General features: G+C 34.1%; 1 protein-coding gene across 4 annotated transcripts in view; it reads left to right on the top strand.

The window, feature by feature from the left end:
- The window catches only part of ATRNL1 (attractin like 1), a 740,103-nt gene that overhangs the window by 108,805 nt on the left and 605,411 nt on the right, over positions 1 to 25,887 (top strand). For all 4 annotated transcript variants that reach the window (XM_070260546.1, XM_005602549.4, XM_070260536.1 and 1 more), the window contains exon 10: positions 25,183 to 25,337. In XM_070260546.1, coding sequence (XP_070116647.1) covers positions 25,183 to 25,337 — 155 coding nt within the window. The remainder of the gene's footprint in view (positions 1 to 25,182; positions 25,338 to 25,887) is intronic.

The raw sequence follows: 25,887 nt of genomic DNA, 5'->3' as shown, positions 1-25,887 counted from the left end.
AAAAAACCCCAAAAAACAAAAACCATGCAAAAATGACAAAACAAATCCCCAAACCCTTTCGGCCTAGATCACTTTACTAGTGAATTTACCTAAACATTTAAGAAGTAAATATTTAAGAAATAAATAATGCCAATCCTTCACAAACTTTCAGAGGGCGGAAATAATTATCTTGAGATTTATGAGGCTAGCATAACTGATACAAAAATATGAAAAAGATATTACAGATAAGGAATTTATAGTATAATTATTGTAATTATTTAAAAAATCGAGTGAATCCAGCCATTTATGAAAAGTCTAATACAACGTATGGGTTCATTCTAAGAATATCAGATACATTAAAAATTCCTAAAATCAGGGTAATGAACACATTAAGAGAATAAATAAGTAAAGCCACATAATCTTCTCAAAAGCTGCAGAGAAAAGTTTAGATAAAATTTAACGTATATTCATGCTATAAACTCTGGTAAAGTAAGAATAGAAGCAAACTGTTCATATGGTAAAAGGATTCAAACAAACAGAAAAACTTGATTGCAAACATTATAGTGTAATTTAGAAAAATTTTCATTTAAGATTAAGAATGAGATAAGAAAGCCCACTGTCACCATTTCCATTTCACATTGTTTTGGAATTTCTATCCGGTACAATAAAGCAATTAAAATAAAATAAAATAAAAAAGCTAAATGAATAATAGATTTCTAGAAATAAGGTCAATATAAAAAAAACAAAAATAGTAATTCTATATGCCAGGAACAGTTGGAAAATGATGATTTAAAAGCAAAGAATTTATGTTACCATCAGAATATCAATAACCTAAGGAATAAATACAGTGACATATAGGCAGGATCTTTACACAGAAAACTGTAAAACCTTATTGTGAGAAACTGAAGACCTAAATAAGTGGAGGATACATTATGATAATTGATTGAAAAACTCAATGTTGTAGAGATGTCTGTTTTGCCCAGATTGATCTATAAATTTAATGTAATCCCAAACAAAATTGCAGCAAGTATTTTTCTTTTAGAAATGGACATGACTATTCTAAAATTTATATGAAAATGCAAAGGACAAATCATAGCTAAAACAAACTTTTAGAAGAATAAACTGGAGAACTTCTCTACCAGATCTAATGACTTATGAAACCACTGTAATCGTATTGTAAAGATAGGGAAGTAGACCAATGCAGCAAATAGGAATTTCACGATAGACCTGTATACTTATGAACTCTTAATTTATGACAATGTTGTCATTACAGAGCCATTTTTTCAATAAATTATTCTGGGCCATTTGGATATACCATTGAAAAAAATGAAATTTGGGCCCTACTTTACACCATACACAAAAATTTGTTTCAAATCAATTGTTGAGCTACATATAGAAGGTAAAATAATAAATATTGTCAAAGATAATGAAGGCAAATATCTCTATATCCATTGGTAATGAAAGACTTTTTAGTTAGGATTTAAATAGTACTCTTAGTAGAGGGAAAATGATAAACTGAACTATATGTATGTATAAAAATATCAGGAAGAAGGTGAAAAGGCAGGCTGTGGTGGGGGAGATATTTGCAACGTATAAACCCAATGAAAGACTCTATTCCTGAAAATATAGAGAAGTACTACAAATCATAAGAAAATGTCACATAACTCAAGAGAAAATGAGCAAGAGACTTGTCCAGGTACCGCACAAAAAAAGGATATCAAATGACCAAAATAGATACTTTAAAAGGTGCCCAACCTTATTAGTCACCAGGTCAGTTTAAATTAAGACAATATTGAGGTACCAGTACACATCCACTTAAGTGGTTAAGATTTACAAGACTGCTAATATCAAGTGTGTACAAAGCGGTAGAAGCACTCTGAAAAAGCTTTTGACAGTTTTTGCTAAATTTGAATACACTCAGACACATGTATGTAATATATGTATCCTATGAGATAGTTATTCTAGTTATATAACCAACAAATGCATGTTTGTATGCACTACAGTCACGTAGAAGAGTATTCATGATAGCATTATTTGTAACAGTCAATCATTGGAAATGAATGAAATATCTATTGAAACAGTTCAATAGATAAATTAATTGTATATTCATATAATGGAATGTTACACAATAATCGAAATGAAAGAATTGTCGCTGCATGAATCCATGCAATTGTATCTCACCAAAGTAATATAGACCCAAATAAGCCAGACACAAAAGAATATAGAGTATATGATTCCATTCATATAAAGTTTAGCACCAGAAAAAACTAATCTGTGGTCTTAGAAGTTATGAGAGGGATTACCTTAGGCCAGGAAGAGTTGAGTAGTGATCGGGATGGGCAACAGGGAAGCTTCTGGAGTGGTTACACGTGTTCATTTTGTGATGACTCATTAAACTACAGGCTTTAGATTTGTCTACTTTTGGGATGTATGTTATACTTCATAAAAGTTTATTTAAAAATAGAAATCTGTGTTTGATTTGACTTCTCAGGTTTAATATTATGTGCTAGTAGTTTATGATAATTTGGATACTAAAAGAGGGTCAATTTTTAATGTATAGTTACCAAAATATGGGTTTTTTCTGCCATTGTTAGAAAGGGATTGAGACATAAACGTTCAGATACAACCAAAGCCATTGCTACTACCCCAATACTCAGGACTAGTTGAGTCTGCTTTCTTTACATTTAAAGAGTAAGAGAAAACAAACATCGTGTATTTATAAAAATCCCCATTTCTCAAAAATGATTCCTTTGATGTTGTTAGGATGTTTTATTAATGGGTATTATCCCTTGCTAAAGGACTTTAACTTTGCTGTAATGGTTTTGAGTACCAGGGCCATTGTGGTCTTGATTTCTTAGCCTTGATAAATGAGGTGTCTCGTAACATTCTTTGCACATACATGTGTGCAGAGCTAACCATAGGAGGCTACGCCTTCACTGTTCTTCTGTGTCGAGGCTTTTCTCTCGTACTAGAGACCTCAGATTTTCTTGACCTGTTGTTGAGGTTCTTCTCTCTATTGTTGTGTTCCTTTAACCTGTGCAGAAGCACAGTAAGTTTCAGCACATAAGGAACATATTAAACATTATCATTTACAACTTACAGTTGTAATTATCAATTTGGTAATTTTTTTTCCAAGTGAGAGAAAAAGATTTCAAGTATGCTTATAGAAATATTGCAAAGATAAGTAGTCAGTCTAATAATTCTTCTGTGCTACTATATTATTTCTATACTTAAAAAAAGTCTTTAAAATGTTTTCATAATTATGCTACATTTGGTTACATGAAATTATTCTAGCTTCTTAAATTTGATATAATGGGAGTTATTTTTACATTAAAATATTCAAAGCTATTTTAATAAATTATTGTTTTTGTGATTTCTCTAAAAATTGAGCTGTCAGACGTTTTAGAAAGTGATACAATTTTATAAATATGTTATTAGTTAACTTACATTTTAGTAAACACTGATGAACACGCTATCATGGTGTTCATCCTTGCTTATTTCTCTGCATAATGAATGTCTGAAATCTTTTCAACAAAAATATTGACTCCATATCAAGCACTGTGTTGAAAATAATCCTAAGAAGTTCTCAATAAGGGAGACACATAGTTTAAATTTTTATGGTACATGTGTATGTGGGAAATAATAGAAACACACACATATAATAAAGAAGTAGTACAATAGAGAGATTTATTAAAATGAACATAAAGTATTTATATAGGCTAAAAAATTGTCTTTATAAACATCACAGTATGTTATGAGATTTGAAATTTTGGAATGTCTGGTTCAAACTGCATATTGATAATTTAAAGAAATACTTATCTCTATAGCTTTATCTTTTAAGGTAATTTTGAGATACGTAGTACTTATTTTCTCCCTAGTTCTCTTTTATAAACTGGGAAATATTGCATATGGACAAAAGACTGTATGAAAGCATGCATACATAGTTTCAGAACAATAATAAAGTAATCACCTTATCTACCTGAACCGAGAAAGAGGATGTTACAGTACTCCCAGAAGCCCTTGTGTGTCCCTGCATTATGGCACTCCCTTTATTAACCCCCAGAGAGGTAACCATTATTCTTAATATTGTGTTAATTATTTCTTTGCTTTTTATTATAGGATGTTTACCCTCCTATATGTGTTTGCAAGCAAACAATTTATTTAGTTTGTCCGTTTTTGAAAGTTGTGTGTATTGTTTAGCATTGTATGCTTTCCTTAGAGACCTTTGTTTTTAAATCAAAACTTTATGTTTTGGAGATATATTTTATGGGGTAAGCAGACAATGAAAATGGAAATAAGTGAAATGTGTTTTAAATGGTAATAAGTGCAATAGAGGAAAAAGAAAGCGTGGAAAGAGGATAGGGAGTTTTACGTTGTTGCCTTTGAATACGGTGGTCAGAGAAGACATCACTGAAAACAAATTTGAGTAAAGACCTGAAAGAGGTTAGAGAGTGAGCCATGCCAGTATTTGAGGGACAGGTGTTCTGGAAAACTAGTGCAGAAGTCTTGAGATGGGAATATGCTTGTCATTGGGAATAGCAAGGGGGCCAGCGTAGTTGGAGTAGAGTGTCTTAGAGTGGGTTGGGTGAAGTAGTGGAAAATGACCTTAGAGTGGTAATTGGAAACCCTGTTATCTAGAGTCATAGGGATTGTTATAAGAATTTTGACTTTTATTCTGATATGGGAAGCCATTGGAGGGTTTTGAACAGAGATGTGAGATGCTCTGATTTAGGTTTTTACAGGATCACTTTGGCTGCTGTGTTGTGATTATGATGCAAGAGGAGAAGCAAGAGGACCATTTAGGAGGCTATTGTAATAATCTAAGAAACACATGATGGCATTTGAGACCAAAGAGGCAATGTGCAGGTGATGAGAATTGGTTAGATTCTGAATATATTTTCAAGGTACAGCCAACAGAGGTTTGATAGACGAAGGGATTGGAAATAGAGTGGAAGAGAGAGAGGAGTGAAAGATGAATCAGGCTTTTGGCCTTGAAGACCTGAAAAGCATGGAGTTGGCATTACTTGCGATGATGAATTTTGTGGGAGGAATAGGTTTTGTGTGGAGGAAGATTAGAAGCTCAATTTTAGATATATTTAATTTGAGGTACATATTACATATCCTAGTGGATATGTTAAATAAGTGGCTGGATATAGGAGTTTGGGGATCTGGACACTGATTTTCTGGTCAGAGAGATAAAAATGACAACTAGAAAAGGAGACTGAGAATGAGAAGTTAACGAGTTAGCAGGAAAACCAGGAAAGTGTGATGTTCTAGAAGCCAAGAGAGTGTTTCAAAGGAGAGAGAAGAAAGTTTGTCAGAAGCTGCTGATAGATAAAATAATATGAAAATTGAGAAATGATCATGGGATCTGGCAAACTGGAATTTTTTGCTGACCTTGACAGGAGAGGTTCCAGTGGGGTGGTAGAATGAATTCTGATTGGCATGGATTGTCATCAGGGTGGGAGAAGAGGAATTGGAGAAAAGTACTGGCAAATTTTCTGAGGAGTTTGTTCTAAGGGAAGGAGAGAAATAGAGTTAACAAGGGGTAAGGGAGGTGAGGACAAGAGAGGTGTTTTGTTTCTTTTTTTAAGTTTGGAGAAGTAGTTATGTTTACTGGTTGATGAGAAAGATTAAGAAGATGTAAAAAAAAAATGATGCAAGAAAGGGAAGAATTTGCTAGAGGGATGTCCTTAACAAAATGAGTAGCCGTGGGATCTAGTGAGCAAATAGAGAGGATAGCATTTCCTAGAGCAGTATAGATATTTTATTCATAGGAATAGGAGAAAAGGCAGGTTATGTGAGCAAAGATGCAGGTAAATGTGTTGACATGGTGAGAGCTTGTGAAAATTTTAATTCTTTTTTTATTTTTAGTGAAATGTGGAGTGACGTTATCATTTGGGAATGAGAATGGGGGTATTTATTGGAAATTTGAGGTTTGAGGAGAGAAGATAAAGTATGAAATGGTCTTTTAGGAGGGAGGACGAGTGAGTGGTGAGGGAAGCATGGTAGGATTGCTGGCAGAATTGTTGTCCAGTGGAGAGATGCTTAATGGGTGAATGTAGATCTTTTTTATATTTTCTCTTCTACTGTGGAAGGATATTTGGAATGCACCAATTTTTGCTCTTATTAGCAATTATATTATAAATGTTCTTACCTGGTCTTCCATTGTTTCATATACAAGTTTCTCTAAGCTATTTACTTAATATTATAAATGCTTGGTCATTTATAATAATTAAAAGGGAGTGTCATGCTCAATTTTACCCAACTATAATGTCATTTTACTAATTTATACTCCCACCAGCGGTGAATGGGAGTTCCCATTCCTCTAGAAACTCTCTAAAACGTGGTGTTAATTTTTTAAAATAGTTTTTGCCAATTTAATAGGTATGAAATGGTGTCCCATTTTGGTTTTAATGTACATTTCCCTGATTGCTAACGAGGTGGAATATCTTTTCGTGCTTATTGTCCACATTTCTCTCTTCTTGGAAATTCTGCTCAATTCTTCTGCCTGTTTTGTTATTTTTGTACCCTTCTTTTTGATATTAATCCTTCGTTAGTTTCATATTTTGCAAACATTTTCTCTCCTAGATTGTGGATTTTCATTCTGCTCTTTGTATGATGTTGTTTTGAACAGAACTTCTTACTTTTAATGTAGAAGTGAGCAATATTTTCTTTTATGGATTGTACTTTGTGTCTTGCTTAAATAATTCTTTCCTATCTCTGTGTTTTCTGCGTTTCCCTCCAAATTTTTATAGTTTTACCTTTCACGTTTAGTTTTTAATCCATCTGGGTAGGGTTCCATTTTTTTAAATGTGGAAATCAGTAGTCCCAAAACCATTTAATGAAAGTCCGTTCCTTTCATAGTCTGCAATACTAACAACTTTTTGTTAGAATTATTCCTAGGTGATTGATATGTCATATACTTTTCTAAATGAACTCTATTGGTTTTCCAAGGACGACGTAACAAATTACCACAAATTTGATGGCTTAAAAATGACAGAAATTTATCCTCTCATAATTCAGCAGGGTAGAAGTCCTAACGAAATCAAGGTGTTTTCAGGGTGGTGCTCCCTCCAGGCTCTAGGGAAGAATCCTTTCTTGCCTTTTCCAGCATCCAGCAGCTCCTGGCGATTGAGCATTCTTTTGTTGTAACTGCATTCATCACTCCAATCTCAGGCTCTTTCTTCATATGATCTTCTTCCTGTGTGTTTGTATGTGTCTTCAAATGGTCTTCTTATAAGGACACAAGTCATTGGATTTAGGGCCCACCCTAATCTGGTAAAACCTCATTTTAGCTTAGCTAATTATGTCTGCAAAGACCCTGTTTCCAAATAAGGTCGCATTCTGTGGTTTGAGGTGTATATGAATTTTGGGTGATGCTATTCAATTAGTACATTATCTTTTATTCTTTTCTTTATGGGTTGATATATGGAAATGCAATTGATTTTTAAGTTCCTTTTATGTCTAATGGCTTCCTGTATTTTAGTAATTTATGTGTAGATGTTTTTCAGTTTTTTACAGTAGATACTCAGATTATCTGCAAATAATGGCAGTTTTGTTTCTTCCTTCCTGGATCTTACAATTTTCATTTTTCTTACGTTATCATTTCAGCAACAACCTCCAGTTCAATGTTGAATAGAAGTGGTGATAACAGGCATCTATTTTTATTCCTGAGCTTTAAAGAAATGCTTTCAGTGTTTCTCCCGTAAGAACGATGTTCACTGTGGGTTTTGTAGATATTGTTATTAAGAAAGTTTCCTCTTTTCCTAGTTTGGTAAGGGTTTATATTTTGAATGGATGTGGGATTTTATCAAAGGCATTTTGGGGGGATGATTATCTGATTTTTCTACTAAATAACTTAATGTGGAAAATTATATTTATTTTATTATTAACACAATTTGTGTTGTCAAACTGAGTCAAAATGTATTACTTATGTTTTGGTTTCCTAATATTTTGGTAAGCATTTTTGCATTGATGTTAATATGTGAGATTTGCTCATGGTTTTCTTGAATATTCATGTTAGCTCTTTGGTATTAAGGTTATATTGAGCTCATAAAATGAGGTGGGAGTATTCTTTTTTATACTCTAGAACAGTATGTATAAGATTGGAACTATCTTTTCCTGAATATTTTATGCTAATAACCTTTAAGTCAAGCTGTTAGAAAACAATTTTTCTTTGTATGTATACTTTTAACTGCTACATGCAGTGTATGTAATGGTTATAAAAATATTCAAATGTTTTACTTATTCTTAAGTTTTGATAAGACATATTCTCAGGAATTTATCCATGAAATCAGTCTTCAGTTAAATTGTTATGAAGATATTCATAATGTTCTCTTAGAATCTTTAATATCGGCAGCATCTGTAGTTATGTTCACTTTTAATTGTTTTTTGAGCACTATCTATCTCTCTATCTAATATCTCTTTTTTTCTGAACTGAGAGTGAATTGCCAACATGACGTCCCCTTAACCATAAATATTTTTAAATGTATTTACTAAAAAACAAGGACATTCTCTTACCTAACCACAAAACAGATATAAATTTAGGAAATAACATTGATAGAATTTTATAAACTAGTCTATAGACCTTATTTAATTTTTACCAATTGTTCAAATATCTTTTATTTAAAAAGCAGAACTATTTTATTGTTTCATTTGGTTTCTCAATAAATTTTGCATCTATGTTCACATGTGAAATTGCCCTGTGGTTTTCCCTTATTAGACTTATTAGACTTCCCTTATTAGACTCAAGGTTTGATATTTTTTTTCCTTGCTAGATTTGGGTATCTTTTTCTGATCCAGGATTATATCCAGGATCATGCACACATTCAGTTGTCATGTTTTTTTGGTCTCTTTTAATCTGGAACGGTCTCAGTCTTTCTTTTAAAGAATGCAACAATTTGGGTTTGTCTGATGTTTCCTCATGATTAGACTAAGGTTTCTTGGTTTTAGTAGAATACCAAAATGTTGTGGCCTTCTTCTATGGCTATTTTTTTTTGAAAAAACCACTTTTATTGAGATAAAATTCATATAACATAAAATTCTCCATTTTAACTATTTTAAAGTGTACAATTCAGTGTTGTTTAGTATGTTTATAATGTTATGCAATCATCATCACTAATTCCAGAATATTTCCATCACCTCAGAAAGAAATCCCATACCTTGCTATACTCCCTCCCTTCATCATGTGGAAATCACTAATCTACTTTCTGTCTCTATAAATTTGCTTATTTGTGATATTTCATATAAATGGAATATACAATGTGTGGTCTTTTGTGTCTGGCTTCTTTCGCTAAGTATAATGTTTCCAGGCTTCATCCATGTTGCAGTATCTTTCAGTCCTTCATTCTTTTTTATGGATGAATAATATTCCATTGTATGAATATACCACATACTGTTTATCCACTCATCAGTTGATGGGCATTCGGGTTGTTTGCACTCGGCTATTATGAAAAATGAGGCTGCTATGAACATTCATGTAGAGGTTAACTTTTATGTCTTGGTTAAAGTGGTTCCAGGTTTCTCCACTGTTAAGATACAAGTTTTCCTTTTTTAATTAATAAACACCATGTGGGGAGGTACTTTTAGACTGTAAGTATTCTGTTTCTCGTTAAACTTTCACCCTGTAGTTTCAGCATCTGTTGATCATTCTTGGAGGAACAGTTATTACTACAATGGTTTCCAAATGGTGATATTCTAATTTTATTATGTCTTCTAAATCACCCTGATTTTGATGTTCGCTTATACCAGTATGAAGCGATGGGTGTTTATTGTATTCAGTGTTTTATCATCAGTTACCATTCTTCTTCACGTTGGTGCTCAAAGTGTCCCAGATTTGGTCAGTTTGAGCTGCTTTCACTCAGACTCCTGTGTTCTCTACAAATGTCCACATCATTCTTTGTGCTTTCCTCCACTGTCTGGCACATGTGCCAAAAAAATTCTATTCATATTTTGTACTTTCCCTGCTGGAATAAGTCATTTTCTCAAGGAACCCAGATTCCTTTTAGTGGAGAATGGTATTTATCAACCAAGATTAGGGCACTAAGTATGTGTGTATATTGCTTTTTTGATGTGTTTACAGGCCCTCTCAGAAGTTAGGGCCAGAAAATATCTACACACACACGTCTATATGTATTTCTAGAAATAGATATATGTCTCTACCTCTCTGTATCTGCCTGTGTGCCTGCCTCAACCCTGTCTAGGTAAACTGCATAATGATGCAGTACAACATCACAGGATTTATTCTAGCCTTCCTCTCTCCAAATTTGTAAATCCCTTCTGACAGGGAGAAACCTGGATCCCATTTTACACTTCATATATTTTTTGAAAATATCTGCATACTAGGTACTAGGGGCTGGGTTTGTTTATTTCAGTAAAGATACTATATATGGAAAAGCAACTGCAATTTTTATCACCACCATTTTGTTTTCTTGTTGTTGTTTGTTTAATTAATTGACTTTATTTTTTAAGAAGAGTTTTAGGTTTACAGAAAAATGAGTAAAAAAGCACGGAGTTCCCAAGTATCCCCATAGCTACCCCACTCCAAGTCCCGCTATTATTAACATCTTGCATTAGCATGGTACATTTTTTATAATTAATGAGTCAATACTGATACATTATTACTAACTAAAGTCCATAGTTTATGTTAGGATTCACTTTTGTGTTGTAGGTTCAATGGGTTTTCACATATGTATAATGACATGTTCCGCCATTACTGTATCATAAGAATAGTTTCACTGCCCCCAAAAATCTCTTGTGCTTACCTATTCATCCCCCTGTGCCGAACCCCTAGCAAGGTCTGATATTTTTAGTCTCCACTGTGCCTTTTCCAAGATGTCGTGTAGTTGGAATTGCACAGTATGCATCCTTTTTTAGATGCTTCTTTCACTTAGCGATATGCATTTAAGATTAAGCCATGTCTTTTCATGGCTTAATAGCCCATTCTTTTATCGCTGAATAATATTCCATTATATGGATGCACCACAGTTTGTTTACCCACTCACCTACTAAAGATCGTCTTGGTTATTTCTAAGTTTTGACAATTTTGAATAAAGCTGCTGTAAACATGCATGTGCAGGTTTTTGTGTGGACATAAGCTTTCAGTTCTTTTGGGTAAATACCAATGAGTGCAATTGCTGGGTTGTGTAGTAATAGTATGTTTAGTTTTATGATAGTGTGATAGTTTTGTAAGAGTGGAATTTTTCATTTCCACCAGCAATGAGTGAGAGTTCCTGTTGCTCTACATCCTTGATAGTATTTTGAATGTTAGCCATTCTAATACGTGTGTAGTGGTATCTCATTGTTATTTTATTTTTTATTTATTTTATTTTATTTTTTTGAGGCGGATTAGCCCTGAGCTAACTACTGCCAGTCCTCCTCTTTTTGCTGAGGAAGCCTGGCCCTGAGCTAACGTTTGTGCCCATTTTCCTCTACTTTATATGTGGGATGCCTACCACAGCATGGCGTGCCAAGCGGTGCCATGTCCGCACCTGGGATCGGAACCAGCGAACCCCGGGCCAGCGAGAAGCGGAACGTGTGAACTTAACCGCTGTGCCACCGGGCCAGCCCCTCATTGTTATTTTAATTTGTAATTCCCTAATGACACATGGTGTTGAGCATCTTTTCATATGGGTTATTTTTGCCATCAGTATGTCTTCTTTGGAAAGGTATCTGTTCAGACTTCTTTGCCAATTTTTTAATCAGGTTGTTTGTTTTCTCCTTGTTGAGTTTTGAGGGTTCTTTGTATATTTTGGATACCAGTCCCTTTTAAGATATTTGTTTCAAATATTTTCTCCAAGTCTATGGCTTATTGTTTCATTCTGTGAATAATGTCTTTCACAGAGCAGAAGTTTTAAATTTTAATAAAATCCAACTTATTAATTTTTTTCTTCTATGAATTGTGCTTTTGGTACTATATTTAAAAAATCATCAACAAACTAAAGGTCACCTAGATATTCTCCTATGTTATCTTCTAGGAGTTTTATAGTTATACATTTTACATTTAGGTCTATGGTCTATTTTGAGTTAATTTTTTTTTTTTTTAAAGATTTTATTTTTTCCTTTTTATCCCCAAAGCCCCCCGGTACATAGTTGTGTATTCTTCGTTGTGGGTTCTTCTAGTTGTGGCATGTGGGACGCTGCCTCAGCGTGGTCTGATGAGCAGTGCCATGTCCGCGCCCAGGATTCGAACTAACGAAACACTGGGCCGCCTGCAGCGGAGCGCGCGAACGTAACCACTCGGCCATGGGGCCAGCCCCTATTTTGAGTTAATTTTTAAAAGGTATAAAGTCTGTCTAGATTTTGTGGGTTTTTTTGTGTATGTGGATGTCCAGTTGTTCCAGCAGCATTTATTGAAAAGACAGTTTTTTCTCTGTTGAGTTATTTCGGCTCTTTTGTAAAGATCAGGTGACTATATTTGTGTAGGTCTATTTCTGCACCATGTATTCTGATCCATTGATCTATTTGTCTGTTCTTTCACCAGTACCACACTGTCTTGATTATTATAGTAAGTCTTAAAGTCAAGTAGTGTCAGTCCTCTGACTTTGTTCTCCTTCAATATTGTGTTGGCTTTTCTGAGTCTTTTGCTTTTCTATATAAATCTTAGAATTATTTTGTTGATATCAACAAAATATATTGCTGGAATTTTGATTGGAATTGCATTGAATATATAGTTTAAGCTGGGAAGAACTGACATCTTGACAACATTGAGTCTTCTCATCCATGTATATAGACTATCCATTTATTTAGTTCTTTGATTTCTTTCATCAGATAGGTCTTACACATATTTTGTTAGATTTATACCTATTTTGGGGTTTTTTTTGGTGCTAATATAGTGTTATGTCTTTCATTTTGAATATTAATTATTCATTGCTGGTATATAAGCAAGCGATTGACTTTTGTATATTAACCTTGTATCCTGCAACCTTGCTAGAATCACTTATTAGTTCCAGGGTTTTTTGTGGTTGTTGGTTGATTGGATTTTCTACATATATGGTCGTGTCATCTATGAACAGTTTTATTTATTCCTTCTCATTCTGTGTATCTTTTATTTCCCTTTCTTATCTTGTTGCATTAGCTAGCACTTCCAGTACAATGTTGATAGGAGTGATGAGAGAGTATGTCTTGCCTTGTTCCTTTTCTTAGAAGGAAAGCATCTAGTTTATCACCATTAAGTATTTTTTTTTTTTTGGGTAGGTGTACTTTATGAAGCTGAGGAAGTTCCCCTCTATTCCTAGTTTGCTGAGAGTTTTTTTAATCATGAATGGATGTTGGATTTTGTCAAATGATTTTTCTGCATCTGTTGATATGATCATATGCTTTTTCTTCTTTAACCTAGATGCAATGGTTTACATCACTTGACTTTCACATGTTTAATCACCCTTGCATACCTGGATAAATCCTATCTGCCTAATGATTAGATTTAAATTTTCGGCTTAAATTTCTCTCTAGTTGCTGAATATTTTCTCCTTGATCCATGTTATTCCTCTGCTGTTCACTAGATAGTGTGTATTTTGTAAAGAGAGATTAGAGACCTGCAGATTTTAAAGAGAATATGAGCTAAATTTTTGTTTAAAAATGTTCAACTTGGAAGTCATCTATATTTAACATAGTGGAATAATTTTGAACCCTGAAGTTTCTTTTGCAACCAGAAAGGCTTAGGAGAGAATGGGAAGTTAAATTGCTAGATGAAGCCATCTATAGTGATTTATTACAAAAGCCCAATGTTCTTTCTTTTATTACAGCCTTCCTGAGATATTATTCTTATACCACAGAATGCACCCATTTAAACTGTACAAGTCAATGGATTTTGGTGTATTCACAGAGTTGTCCAACCATCACCACAATTTTAGAACCATTTCATCGTCCCCAAAGGAAACCTCATACTTAGTAGTAGTTATTCTCCATTTTACCTCAAACACACAGCCCTAGGCAAGCACTATTCTATTTTCTGTCTCTGTAGATTTGTCTTTTGGACTTTTCACATAAAGAGAATCATATAATATGTGGTATTTTTTTTATGACTGACTTCTTTAAGCATAAGTAAAAGCATGATTTCAAGGTTTATCCATGTTGTATCAGTACTTAATTCCTTTTTGTTGTCAAAAAATATTCTGCTGTATGGATATACCACATTGTATTTGTCCATTCATTTGTATTTATCCAGCCATTTGGGTTGTTTCTACTTTTTAGCTATTATTAATAATGCTTCTATGAACATTTGTGTGCAAGTTTTTGTGTGGAGATACGTTTTCATTTCTCTTGGGTGTATATTTAGGAGTGGATTTGTGAGCTCATATAGTGACCCTATGTTTAAACTTTTGAGGAACTGCCAGACTGGTTTCCAAAGGGCTGTGCCATTTTATATTCCCACCAGCAGTGTTTGAGGATTCCAGTTTCTCCACATCCTTGCCAACACTTGTTACTGTCCATTGTTTTGATTATAAACACCCTAGTGGGTATGAAGTGGTATCTTGTTATAGATTTGATTTGTATTTCTGTAATGGCTATTCATATTCAGCATCTTTCCCTGTGCTTATTGGCCATTTATATAGTTCCTTTAAAGAAATATCTATTCAGATTCTTTGCCTGTTATTTAATTTTATTTTTGTCTGTTATTGAGTTATGTGTTCTGTCTATATTCTGGATACAAGTCCTTTATCAGATATATGATTTGCAGATATTTTCTCCAGTTCTTTGTGTTGTTTTTTACTTTATTGACAGTGTCCTTTGAAACTCAAAAATTTTTACTTTTGATGAAATCCAATTTATGTATTATATATTTTGTTCCTCATGCTTTTGATGTCATATCTAAGAATTCATTGCCTAACCCAAGACCAGGAATATTTTCTTCTATGTTTTCTTCTAAAAGTTTTATACTTAATAGCTCTTAAATCTAGTCCTTTTATCCATTTTGAGTTAGTTTTTGTGTATATTGTGAGGGAGGGGTTCAATTTCTTTCTTTTGCATGTAAACATCCAGTTGTCCTAGGACCACTTGTTGAAGAGAGTATTTTTTCCTTTCTTCGAATTGGCTATTCTGGTCCCTTGAATTTCTACATAAATTTTAGGATCAGTTTGTCAATTTAAAAAAAAAAAAAAAAAGAAAAAAGAAAACTCCAGCTGAGATTTTATAGGGAGTTAGTTGAATCTGTAGATCAATTTGGAGAGTATGGTCATTTTAACAATATTTAGTATTCCAATCCGTTAAAATGGGGTATTCTTCCATTTTCTTAGGCCATCTTTAATTTCTTTCCTCAATATTTTTCTAGTTTTCACAGTATAAGTTTTATACTTGTTTGGTTAAATTTATTCCTAAATATTTTACCCTTTTTTATACTGTTATAAATTGAATTCTTTTATTATTTTTATTTTAGGATTTTTTGTTGTTAGTGTGTAGAAATACAATGGATTTTTGTATATTGTTCTTTTACCCTCCAAACTTGCTAAACTCATTTATTAGTTCTAATAGGTTTTTGCAAGTTCATTAGAATTTCTATATAGAAGATCATGCCATCTGCAAATAACAAGAGTTTTACTTCTTCCTTTTCAATCTGAATACCTTTTATTTCATTTTCTTTCCTATTTCCCTGCTTCTGACCTCTAGTTGAATACAAGTAGCAAGAACAGACATCCTTGTCTTGATCCGAATTGTAGGGGAAAGCATTTTGTTTTTCACCATTGATTATGATGTTGGCTGTGGTTTTTCTGTAGATGTCCTTTGTATTAGTTTTCTATGGCTTCCATAACAAATTCCACAAACTGTGTAACTTAAAACAATGGAGATGTATTCTTTCACAGATCTGGAGGCAAGAAATCCAAAACCAAGGTGTAGGCAGGGCCGTGCCCCTCCAGAGGTGCTAGGAGAAATTCCTTTCTTTGCTTCTTCCAGCTTTTGGTGGCCATCAGTATTCCTGGCCTTGTGGCTGAATCACTCCAGTCTCTGCCTCCACAGTTACACTACCTGTTTCTCTTCTCTGGGTGTCTCTTATAAGGACACTTGTCATTGGATTTAGGCCACTGAATAATTCAGGATGGTCTCCTCATCTCAAGATCCTTTATTCAACCACATCTGCAAAGACACTTTTTCCAAATAAGGTAGCATTCACAGGTTTTGGGGATGAGGACATGGGTGTATTTTTGGGGGGTGGGGCACCATTCAGTCTTTATCAGTTGAGGAAGTTTCCTCTTATCTCTTTTTTGTTGAGTGTTTTTATCGTGATGGGGGTGTTGGTTTTTGTCAAAAGTTTTTTCTACATCTATTGAGATGATCATTGTTTTTTTCCTTTATTCTGTTAATATGGTGTATTACACTGATTGATTTTCAGATGTTAAACCAACCAAGCATTCCTGGGATAAATTCTGCTTGATCATGGTGTATAATCCTTTTTATATATTGCTGATTTTGGTTTGCTAGTATTTTGTTGATGTTTGTGTCTATATTCATAAAAGTAGTTTTCTTGTGATAGCCTTGTCTGGTTTAGGTATCAGAGTTATGTTGTCTTCATAGAATGAGTTGAGTCGAGTCCCATCCTATTCTGTATTTTTGAAGAGTTTGTGAAGAATTCATATTAAGCTTCTTTAAATATTTTGTAGAATTTACCAGTGAAGCCATCTGACTCTCACTTTTCTTTGTGGAAAGTTTTAAAATTCCTAATTCAATCAATTTATTTGTTACAGGTCTATTCAGATTTTCTTGCGTCAGTTTTGGTAATTTGTATCTTTCTAGGATTTTGCCCATTTCATACTGTTGTTTGTATATTTCATAAAGGCTTACAGTTGTGTAGTATTGCATTATAATGCTTTATTCCTGTAAAATTGGTGGTTATGTTCCTTCTTTCATTTCTGATTTTTATAATTTGAACCTTCTCTCTTTTTTTCTTGTTCATTGTATTTAAGAATTTGTTAACTTTTTGATCTTTTCAAAGAAAGAACTTTTGGCTTTATTGACTTTCTCTATTGCTTTTCTATTCTATATTATATCATTTTCTGTTCTAATCTTTATTTCCTTCATTATTCCTGCTGTAGGCTTTGTTTGCTCTTTTTTCCAGAGTCTTAGGGTGGAAGTTTAAGTTATTGAGTTTCCATCTTTCTACTCTTTAAATACATATGTCTACAACTATAAATTTCCCTCTAAATTACTGCTTTTAGTGTATTCCATTTGTTTTGATATGTCTTGTCTTCATTTTCACTCATCTCAAAGTATTTTCTAATACATGTGTGATTTTTTTCTTTGACCCATTGGTTATTTTAAAGTGTGGTTTCATTTTCAGATATTTGTGATTTTCACAAATAGCTATTATTGATTGCTAATTGCATGTCATTGTGGTCAGAGAGTATCCTTTGTATGATTTCAATCCTTTCAAATTTATTGAGGCTTGTTTTATGACGTAGCATATGGTCTGTCTTAGAGAATGTTCCATGTTCACTTGATAAGAATGTGTATTTTGATATTGTTGGCTATAGTGTTCTATGTATGTCTGTTAGGTTTAGTTGGTTTATGATATTATTTAGGTCTTCTGTTTCCTTGTTTGTCACATAGTTGTTCTATCCATTTTTGAAAGGAGGTATTAAAGTTTGCTAATGTTATTATTGATTTATCTAATTCTCTCTTTAATTCTGTCAGTTTTTACTTCATTTTTGTAGGGGGTTCTGTTGTAAAGTTGTATATGTTTAAAATTGCTATGTCTTCCTGATGGACTGACACTTTTATCAATATAAAATATTGTTATTGAATTCCAGGAACATTTTTGTTTTAATGTCTATTTTGTTTGATATTTTTACAGCCACTCCAACTTCTCATGTTTATTGTCTGCCATGATATCTTTTTTCTATTAATATATTTCTACCTTTCAAGCTAAAGAGTGTCTCCTGTAAAAAGCGTATAGTTGATACCTATTTTTTTATCCTGTCTCACAGTCTTTGCCTTTTATTTGTGTATTTAATACCTTTAATGTTATTTTGATGTGAGTTTATGTCTGTCGTTTTACTCTTTTTTAAATCTCTCGTCTTTTTGTTACTCTATTCCTTTTTATTCCTTTTTTTGCATTAAGTAAATATTTTCTAGTATAATATTTTAACTCCTTTAATTTTTTTAAAGTATGGTTTTTTGACTTACTTTCTTAGTGTTGGTTCTAGGGCTTATTATATATCTTAACTTATCAGTATATACCTCAGGTTTATACTAACTTGATTCCAGTGAAGTATAGAAACATTACTTTTACATAGCTCTATTCTCTCTTCCATCTTTTCTTTGTGGTATTATAATTATATATATGACATCCATATATGATGCAAACTCAACAATATATTGTTATACTTATTACTTTATATAAATTTTATATCTTTTAAAGAGATGGAGAGCAAATATATATTTGTTATGTTAATCTTGTTACTGAATATTTTTGTTTACATTTTTTCATTTGTTCCTGTTTATTTGAGTTACTCTTTGGCATTGTTTCCTTCCTTCAACAAAGCTTTGCTTCGATCCATCCCTTTGTGCTGTTATTCTCAAATATATTGCATTTTTATATGTTATAGGCCCAACAATGCAATTATATATGAATTGTTTTATAAAAATTGCTTTTCACACTGATTAGGAAAAGAAAGGAGAACAAATATGTATTCATACTTTGTTTTATAATTACATAATTGCCTTTGATAGCACCCTGGACTGGAATAACTTATCTAAGACTGAACAACTTCCTTTGGTGTCTCATACGACAAATCTACCAACAAACTTATTAGTTTTTATTCAACTGGTAATGACTTTATTTTCATTTTTGAAGAATAGTCTTATGAATGTAAGATTCTTCATTGACATTTGTTCTAGCTTTCTTCAGGTATAATTGACAAACAAAAATTATATATATTTAAGGTGTATAATGTGAGGTTTTGAGATACATATGTACTGTGAAATGATTACTATAGTCAAGCTAATTAGCGTAGTCAACATCTTACATAGTTACCTTTTTTGTGGTGTGTATGGTGAAAACAGTTAAGATGTACTGTCTTAGCAAATTCCAAGTGTACAATCCAGTGTTATTAACTATAGTAACCATGCTGCACATTAGATCTCCATAACTTATTTATCCTGCGTAACTAAAACTTGTATACTTTGACCTACATTTCTTCATTTCCCCATCCCCCAGCCCCTGGCAACCACTATTCTACTCTCTGCATTTATGAGTTTGACTTTTTTAGATTCTACATATGAATGATGTTATACAGTATTTGTGTTTCTGTGTCTGGCTTATTTCAGTTAGCATAATGTCCTCTGTACCTGTTGTCACAAATGGCAGGATTTCCTGCTTTTTTAAGGTGGGATAATAATATATATATATTATTTTCTCTATATATTTGTATATTAAATATATAAATTTATGTATTTTATGTATATACATATATATACACATATATATACATTTATATATATAAAATGTTTTCTTTATCCATTCATCTGTGGAGGGACACTTAGGTTGTTTCCATATCTCAGCTACTGTGAATAATGCTGCAGTGAATATGGGAGTGCAGATATACCTTTGAAATACTGATTTCATTTCCTTTGGATATATACCTAGAAGTGGGATTGCTGGATCGTGTGATAGTCCTTGGTAGTTCAATGTTTAATTTTTTGAGGAACTTCCATACTGTTTTCAAATTGCCTATACCATTTACATTCTCACCAACAGTGTACAAGGATCTCTTTTTTCCACATCCTCACCAACACTTATCTATTTTAAATTTTATTTATTCATGTATTTATTTATTATTTTTTGAATTGAGATATTATTGACATATAACATTGTCTTAGTTTTAGGTGTATAACATAATGATTTGATGTGTGTGTGTGTGTGTGTGTGTGTGTGTGTATATATATATAAATATATAGTGAAATTTTTACCATAATAAGTTTAGTTAACATCTGTCACCACACAGTTACAAATTATTTTTTCTTGTGGTAAGAACTTTTAAGGTCTACTCTGTTAGCTACTTTTAAATATGCAGTGTAGTATTGTTAACTATAATCACTGTGCTGTACTTTATATCCCCAGGCCTTATTTATCTTATAACTGGAAGTTTGTACCTTTTGGCCACCTTCACCCATTTTGCCCACCTCCCATTACCCACCTTCAGTAAACACAAATCTGTTCTCCATATCTCTGAGTTTATTTTTAGATTCTACATATAAGTGAGATCATACAGTATTTGCCTTTCTCTGTATGACTTATTTTACTTAGTGTAATATTCTCAAGGTCTGTCCATTTTGTTGCAAATGGCAGGATTTCTTTCCTTTTTTATGGCTGAATAAATTCCCCTGTATATATGTATACACACACACACACACACACACACACACACACACCACGTCTTCTTTATCTGTTCATCCATCGATGGACACTTAGGTTCTTTCCATGTCTTGGCTATTGTAAATAATGCTGCAATGAACATGGGGTGCAGATATCTTTTTGAGATAGTTGTTTCATTTCCTTCAGGTAAATACCTAGAAGTAAAATTGCTGGATCATTTGGTAGTTCTACTGTTAATTTTTTGAGGAGCCTCCATACTGTTTTTCCCAGTTATGTTCGTTACATTCCCATCAACAGTGCCAAGAGTTTCCTTTTCTCTAGTCCTCACTAATATTTGTTATTTCTTGTCTTTTTGATAATAGCCATTCTAAGTGGTGTGAAGTGATATCTCATTGTGGTTTTGATTTGCATTTCCCTGATAATTAGGCATGTTGAGCACTTTTTCATGTACCTGTTAGCCATCTTTATCTTCTTTGGAAAAATGTCTATTCAGATCCTCTACCCATTTTTTAATGGGGTTGTTCTTTTTTTATATTGAGTTTTATGAGTTTTTATATCTTTTGAATGTTATATTTTTGTCCATCCCACTAAGCCAGGCCCAGTGCTGGGAGCCTCCCATTTATTTTCCCTAGAACAGTGCCAGAGTCGTTCAAGGCTATGCAGCTTCTACCAGTGCAACACAGTTGAGCCAGCTATCTGTGTGTGCTCGTGCATGATCTGCAGAAGCTCAAGTGTGCTGTCTGCAGGGGTCTGTGTGGGGTGCTGGCTACATGGGGGAGGGATTTATGGATTGCTGGGGGCATGCATGTGCTAGTTGGGGTGATTCTGCAGCTGATGCATCCTCTGCAGTTCCTGGGTGAGCCTCTTGGTGGAGTTATGAGGTGGTTAGTGAAAACCTTGGCCCTTTATTCAGTTTTGTGCCCCGGTTGCTTTGACCCCTCTTTTTCCTCCTCTGCGAATCCCCTTATTGTTCTCTATGGAGTGGGAAAGAGGTGGTCTTCTTGGGTGTCATCTCGCTTGGCTATGAAAGCCAGGCACTCACTATGTTCTCACTTTCCTCCATAAGAGAAATTACAGGTTGAAGGGGTCCCTCTTGGCAATGAGCTGTGTTGCCTTGGGGGAGGGGTGATGTGATAAAGTGAAACTGTTCTTCTTACCCTCTTCAACCCTTTTGTTCTCTGAATTTTTGTTCCAAGTGGTGCTAGGACTTCTCTGCTGGGCTTCTGGGCTCCCACAAAGGTACTCTGGTCTCTGGATAGTTGATAAAATCAGTGTTTCTGTGGGAGAATGAGGACAGGAAACTGTTATTCTGCCATCTTGTTGACATCACTCTCTGTATTCCGACATTTTCTTTCATTCAGTACTTTGCATGTGTTATTCCACTGCCTCGTGGCCTTTATTGTTAATAATGAGAAGTCAGCTATTTGTCTTATTGGGATCCCCTTGTATGCAAAGAACGATCTTTTTCTTGCTTCTTTCAAGATTTTCTCTTTCTCTTTGGCTTCAACACTTTTACTTATGTCTGAGTGTGGATCTTTTTGTGTTTTTTCCTACTTGGAGTTCATTGAGCTTCTTGGATGTATATATTAATGTTTTTCATCAAATTTTGGAAGTTGTCAGCCATTATTTTTTGAAAAATTTTTACCTCTTTCTCCTCTGCACTCTTATTCCCAGTAAATGTATCTTGTTGCTGTTAATGGTGTTCTGTATTTCTCATGGGCTCTGTTCATTTTGCTCTCTGCTCTTCAGATTGCAGGATCTCTATTGATATATCTTCTAGTTCACTGATTATTTCTTCTGCCTGCTGAGATTTACTGCTGAGCTTCTCTAGTAAATTTTAAAACTTAAGTGTTACACTTTTCAACACCAGATTTTCCATTTTTAATGTAATTTCTCTTTCTTTGTTGATATTTTATATTTTATAAAATGTCATATTTTCCTTTAAACCTTGTTTTCTTTAAGTTTTGGACATATTTATAATAGCTACTTTGAAGTCTTTTTTACCTCATCTGACATTCAGGTCCTCTCAAAGGCAGTTCTGTTGCCTCCTTTTTTTCATGTATGGGTCACACTTTCCTATGTCATAATTTCCCCTGAAAACTGGACATTTTAGACAATATATTGTAGCAACTCTGAATCCTGGTTTTCCCTCCCTCTCTGGGACTGTTGATGTGTTATTTGTTCCGTGACTTGGCTGAACTCTTTTAGTGGTCTCTTTCCTCCTCCAAGTAGATCCTCTTATGTTGCTCCTCAGAAGGTGCAGCCTGGGGATGCACACAGTCACCCTGGGGTGACAGTAGTTTTAGCAGGGCTGTCTTTGACTTTTTCCGCTGAGCTTTCTGTTAAGCTGTCTGCCTCTGTTTTTATCACATCCACCTGGTAGCCTTCACTAAGTGCTGTCTGATTGCTCTATTATTTTCAACAATGCTCTGGGGCATAAATTGCTCCACAGTGTATTTGAATTCGATTTCAGCCCTTTTTGAAGGGTAATCCTTGAGACCAGTCTTTGAGGTTCTGACCCCAGTAGGGCTCTTCTTAGCTGTCTTTTCCCCAGGTTCTCTCTGGTGAACTTGTATCTGGTCTTTGTTTCAGCTTATTGTTCTCTTGGAGCTCCTAGCTATCTCTTAATTACAACCCAAATCTACATTGTTTCTGAGAGTGCCCTTAAGCCTTGAAGTTTCCTACCCTGTTCCAGATGAAGTCAGTTCCCTTGAGAGAGCTTTGGAACTCTGCTTTTCTTAACCTGCCTCTTGCTGTGGGAGAAATCCTCTGTGCCACTGCTTAGGAGTTGTAGGTGGGCTTAGTAACCTGTTCCTCTTGGAGTGACACCACTGTATTAATATGAGGGCACTGGATGGGGATGGTAGGCTTTGCTCTTCTCAGCTCACTTGATTTGGGATATAACCTCTGCCCCATGAGTGAAATGGGGTGAAGACTTTTTAGTCCTGTGTTAGCCTGCCATGCCTTGTGTGTAGCTTCCACCTTGTGAATGGGGGCTAGGTAGAGGATGAGTACTCAGACCTCTTATGCTTTCTCCTTGAATAGAGCTTCTGCCTCCCAGAGGTGGGAGGCGTGAGAAGTGTTGGCAGTCTGCGTCTCCTGCTTAGCTATCAGTAGCCTGGACTCGGAGCTGAGGGATGGAGGAGCTCTTTGTTCTTGGCTTTACACTTCTGGGGTTGAATGTCTGTCTTGCTGAACTGGTTGTGTGTCTGTGTGTGTCTGTGTAGAAGGATGGGAACAGATATTGGGTCAAATATCATGAACTGTTGCTCTTCTTGCTGAAATTTAGTAGATGTTATTGAGTAAATATTTATTTATTTCTTGTTGCTCTTAGTAAAATTTTCTGAGGCCTTACATGGTTGTTTTTTATAATTTTGACCAATTATAGTTCTTTCTCTGGGGAGAGTGTTTGTAGAACTCCTCATATTGCCATTCTGAAAGTCAGGTCCATATTCTTAAACCATTAATTGCTCTTATAATACATGATTTTTTTTTTGAGGAAGGTTAGCCCTGAGGTAACATCTGTCGTGAGTCCTCCTTTCTTTGCTGAGGAAGACTGGCCCTGAGCTAACATCCATGCCCATCTTCCTTTACTTTATATGTGGGGTGCCTGCCACAGCTTGGCTTGACAAGCGGTGCCATGTCTGCACCTGGTATCTGAACCGGCCAACCCTGGGCCACTGAAGCAGAATGCATAAACTTAACCACTTTGCCACCAGACCGGCCCCTGTAATACGTGATTTTTGAGATACTATATATATCTTACCAACTATACTGTACATACTAACTATGTTTGCATCCTGATATTTTTATTTGTACCAGGGATTTATTTAGAGTATTATAAAGCATTGATTCATATTGTCATGCACCTTTATTATGTATCAGTTCTTTCAAGTGAAATATAATTGTGAGCATATATTTATATTACTGTCTCTCAGAGTTCACTTTATTTAGTTAAAAGAACACTTATATTAATTTTAATGTTTCTCAAAAATGCATTGTGATTTTCAGTTATACACAACAATATGGAGACATAGTTGGCCCTCCGTATCCATGGATTCCACAGCCATGGATTCAACCATGTTCTATGTTTACAGTCTGTGGTTGGTTGAATCTATGAATGCAGAACCTGTGGATATGGAGGGCCAACTAAGGGGTTTGAGTATCTGCAGATTTTGGTGTCTGTGGAGGTCCTGGAACCAATCCCCCCTCAGATACCAAGGGACAGCTGTATCTCAAGAATAATCTTGAGCAAAAGAATGTACACACAAATGAATACAAACTATATGATTCTGTTTTGTAAAGTACAAAGACAACAATACAAATCTTTGTTGTTAGAATAGTGGTAATACTCTTTTTAAAAAAACTCAGTGTTGGTTAATTAGTTGTATTCATCCTGTGAAAATTCATTGAATTCTATACTTATGATATGTACACTTTTATGGTTGTTATATTATACTTAAATAAAAATTTAAGAGCTGTATCATGGGACCCATATGAGTTATGTAGTTTTAACTGAATATGGTTCAGAGTAAATTTCTTGCATTTTACTTTTTATTTACTTTGGTACATCGGTCCTCTAGTTTTAAGGAAACTTGTTTCCTACTTTTATAAATGAAATAAAAATTCAAGATATAAATTAGTGTAAAATCATTAACAGTTATGTTTCATGTTGTGTTTCCTCAAAACATTTTAAGATACTGTGAATCTCAAAATGTTTTTTTAAAAATATTGAAGTTTAGGGGCCATTTATGAGTTGTTAAAAAAAATAAAGCATGTTATTTTCACAACTCCAAGGAAAATTCTGTGTGCAAATTAGACCCTTTATATAATATATATAAAATCAGGGAGGTCTTTTTATCCTTTGTAATACATTTTTAAATTTTATCCTGTAGGACTATTTTGAAAGAAAGTGGGTTTGCCAGATACCTTCATTCAGCTGTTCTTATCAATGGAGCTATGCTTATTTTTGGAGGAAATACCCATAATGACACTTCCTTGAGTAACGGTGCAAAATGTTTTTCTGCCGATTTCCTGGCATATGACATAGGTATGTATCTGTTAGGATTGTACAAAGTAGGAAATATCAGAAATTTTTCATGTAGAGATTCTCAAATACATTACTTGACAGCATGTATATATGTCATTTTAGAGATAAATTCAGTGACAGATTATGAGTGGAATTCTCTTTAATTTCAGCACAGTAGTAGCGTAGGGCCAGGAGAACAGAAATACTGGGGTGACTTAGTGGTGGAGATGGGGGAATTAACAAGTCTAGGTTTGATGTCCTTTTTGAAGGCTTTTATGCATTGTATCCCTGTGTGAGCACTCTATCAGTCCATTGTGTTTGACTGTTATCATACTAGTTTTGATAATCGGTAGATACGGAGCACTATCAAATTATGTAAATTACAAATAGTAGGAATGTAAGCATTTTAGAGTTAGTGAATATGAGCAAAGTTGCGTTTAAATTAAACATACCAGATATACTTACTGAAGCTCATAGAACTAGAGAAAGGAATATAGAGACAGTAGAGCTAAAGAAATAAGATGTTGGGACAAAATGGAATCCAGAACATACCTAGGAATGGAGGTAACTG

The sequence above is a fragment of the Equus caballus genome, chromosome 1 (assembly GCF_041296265.1).
Source record: "Equus caballus isolate H_3958 breed thoroughbred chromosome 1, TB-T2T, whole genome shotgun sequence".
Taxonomy (NCBI): Eukaryota; Metazoa; Chordata; class Mammalia; order Perissodactyla; family Equidae; genus Equus; species Equus caballus.
This window is presented reverse-complemented; position numbering and strand designations above follow the sequence as displayed.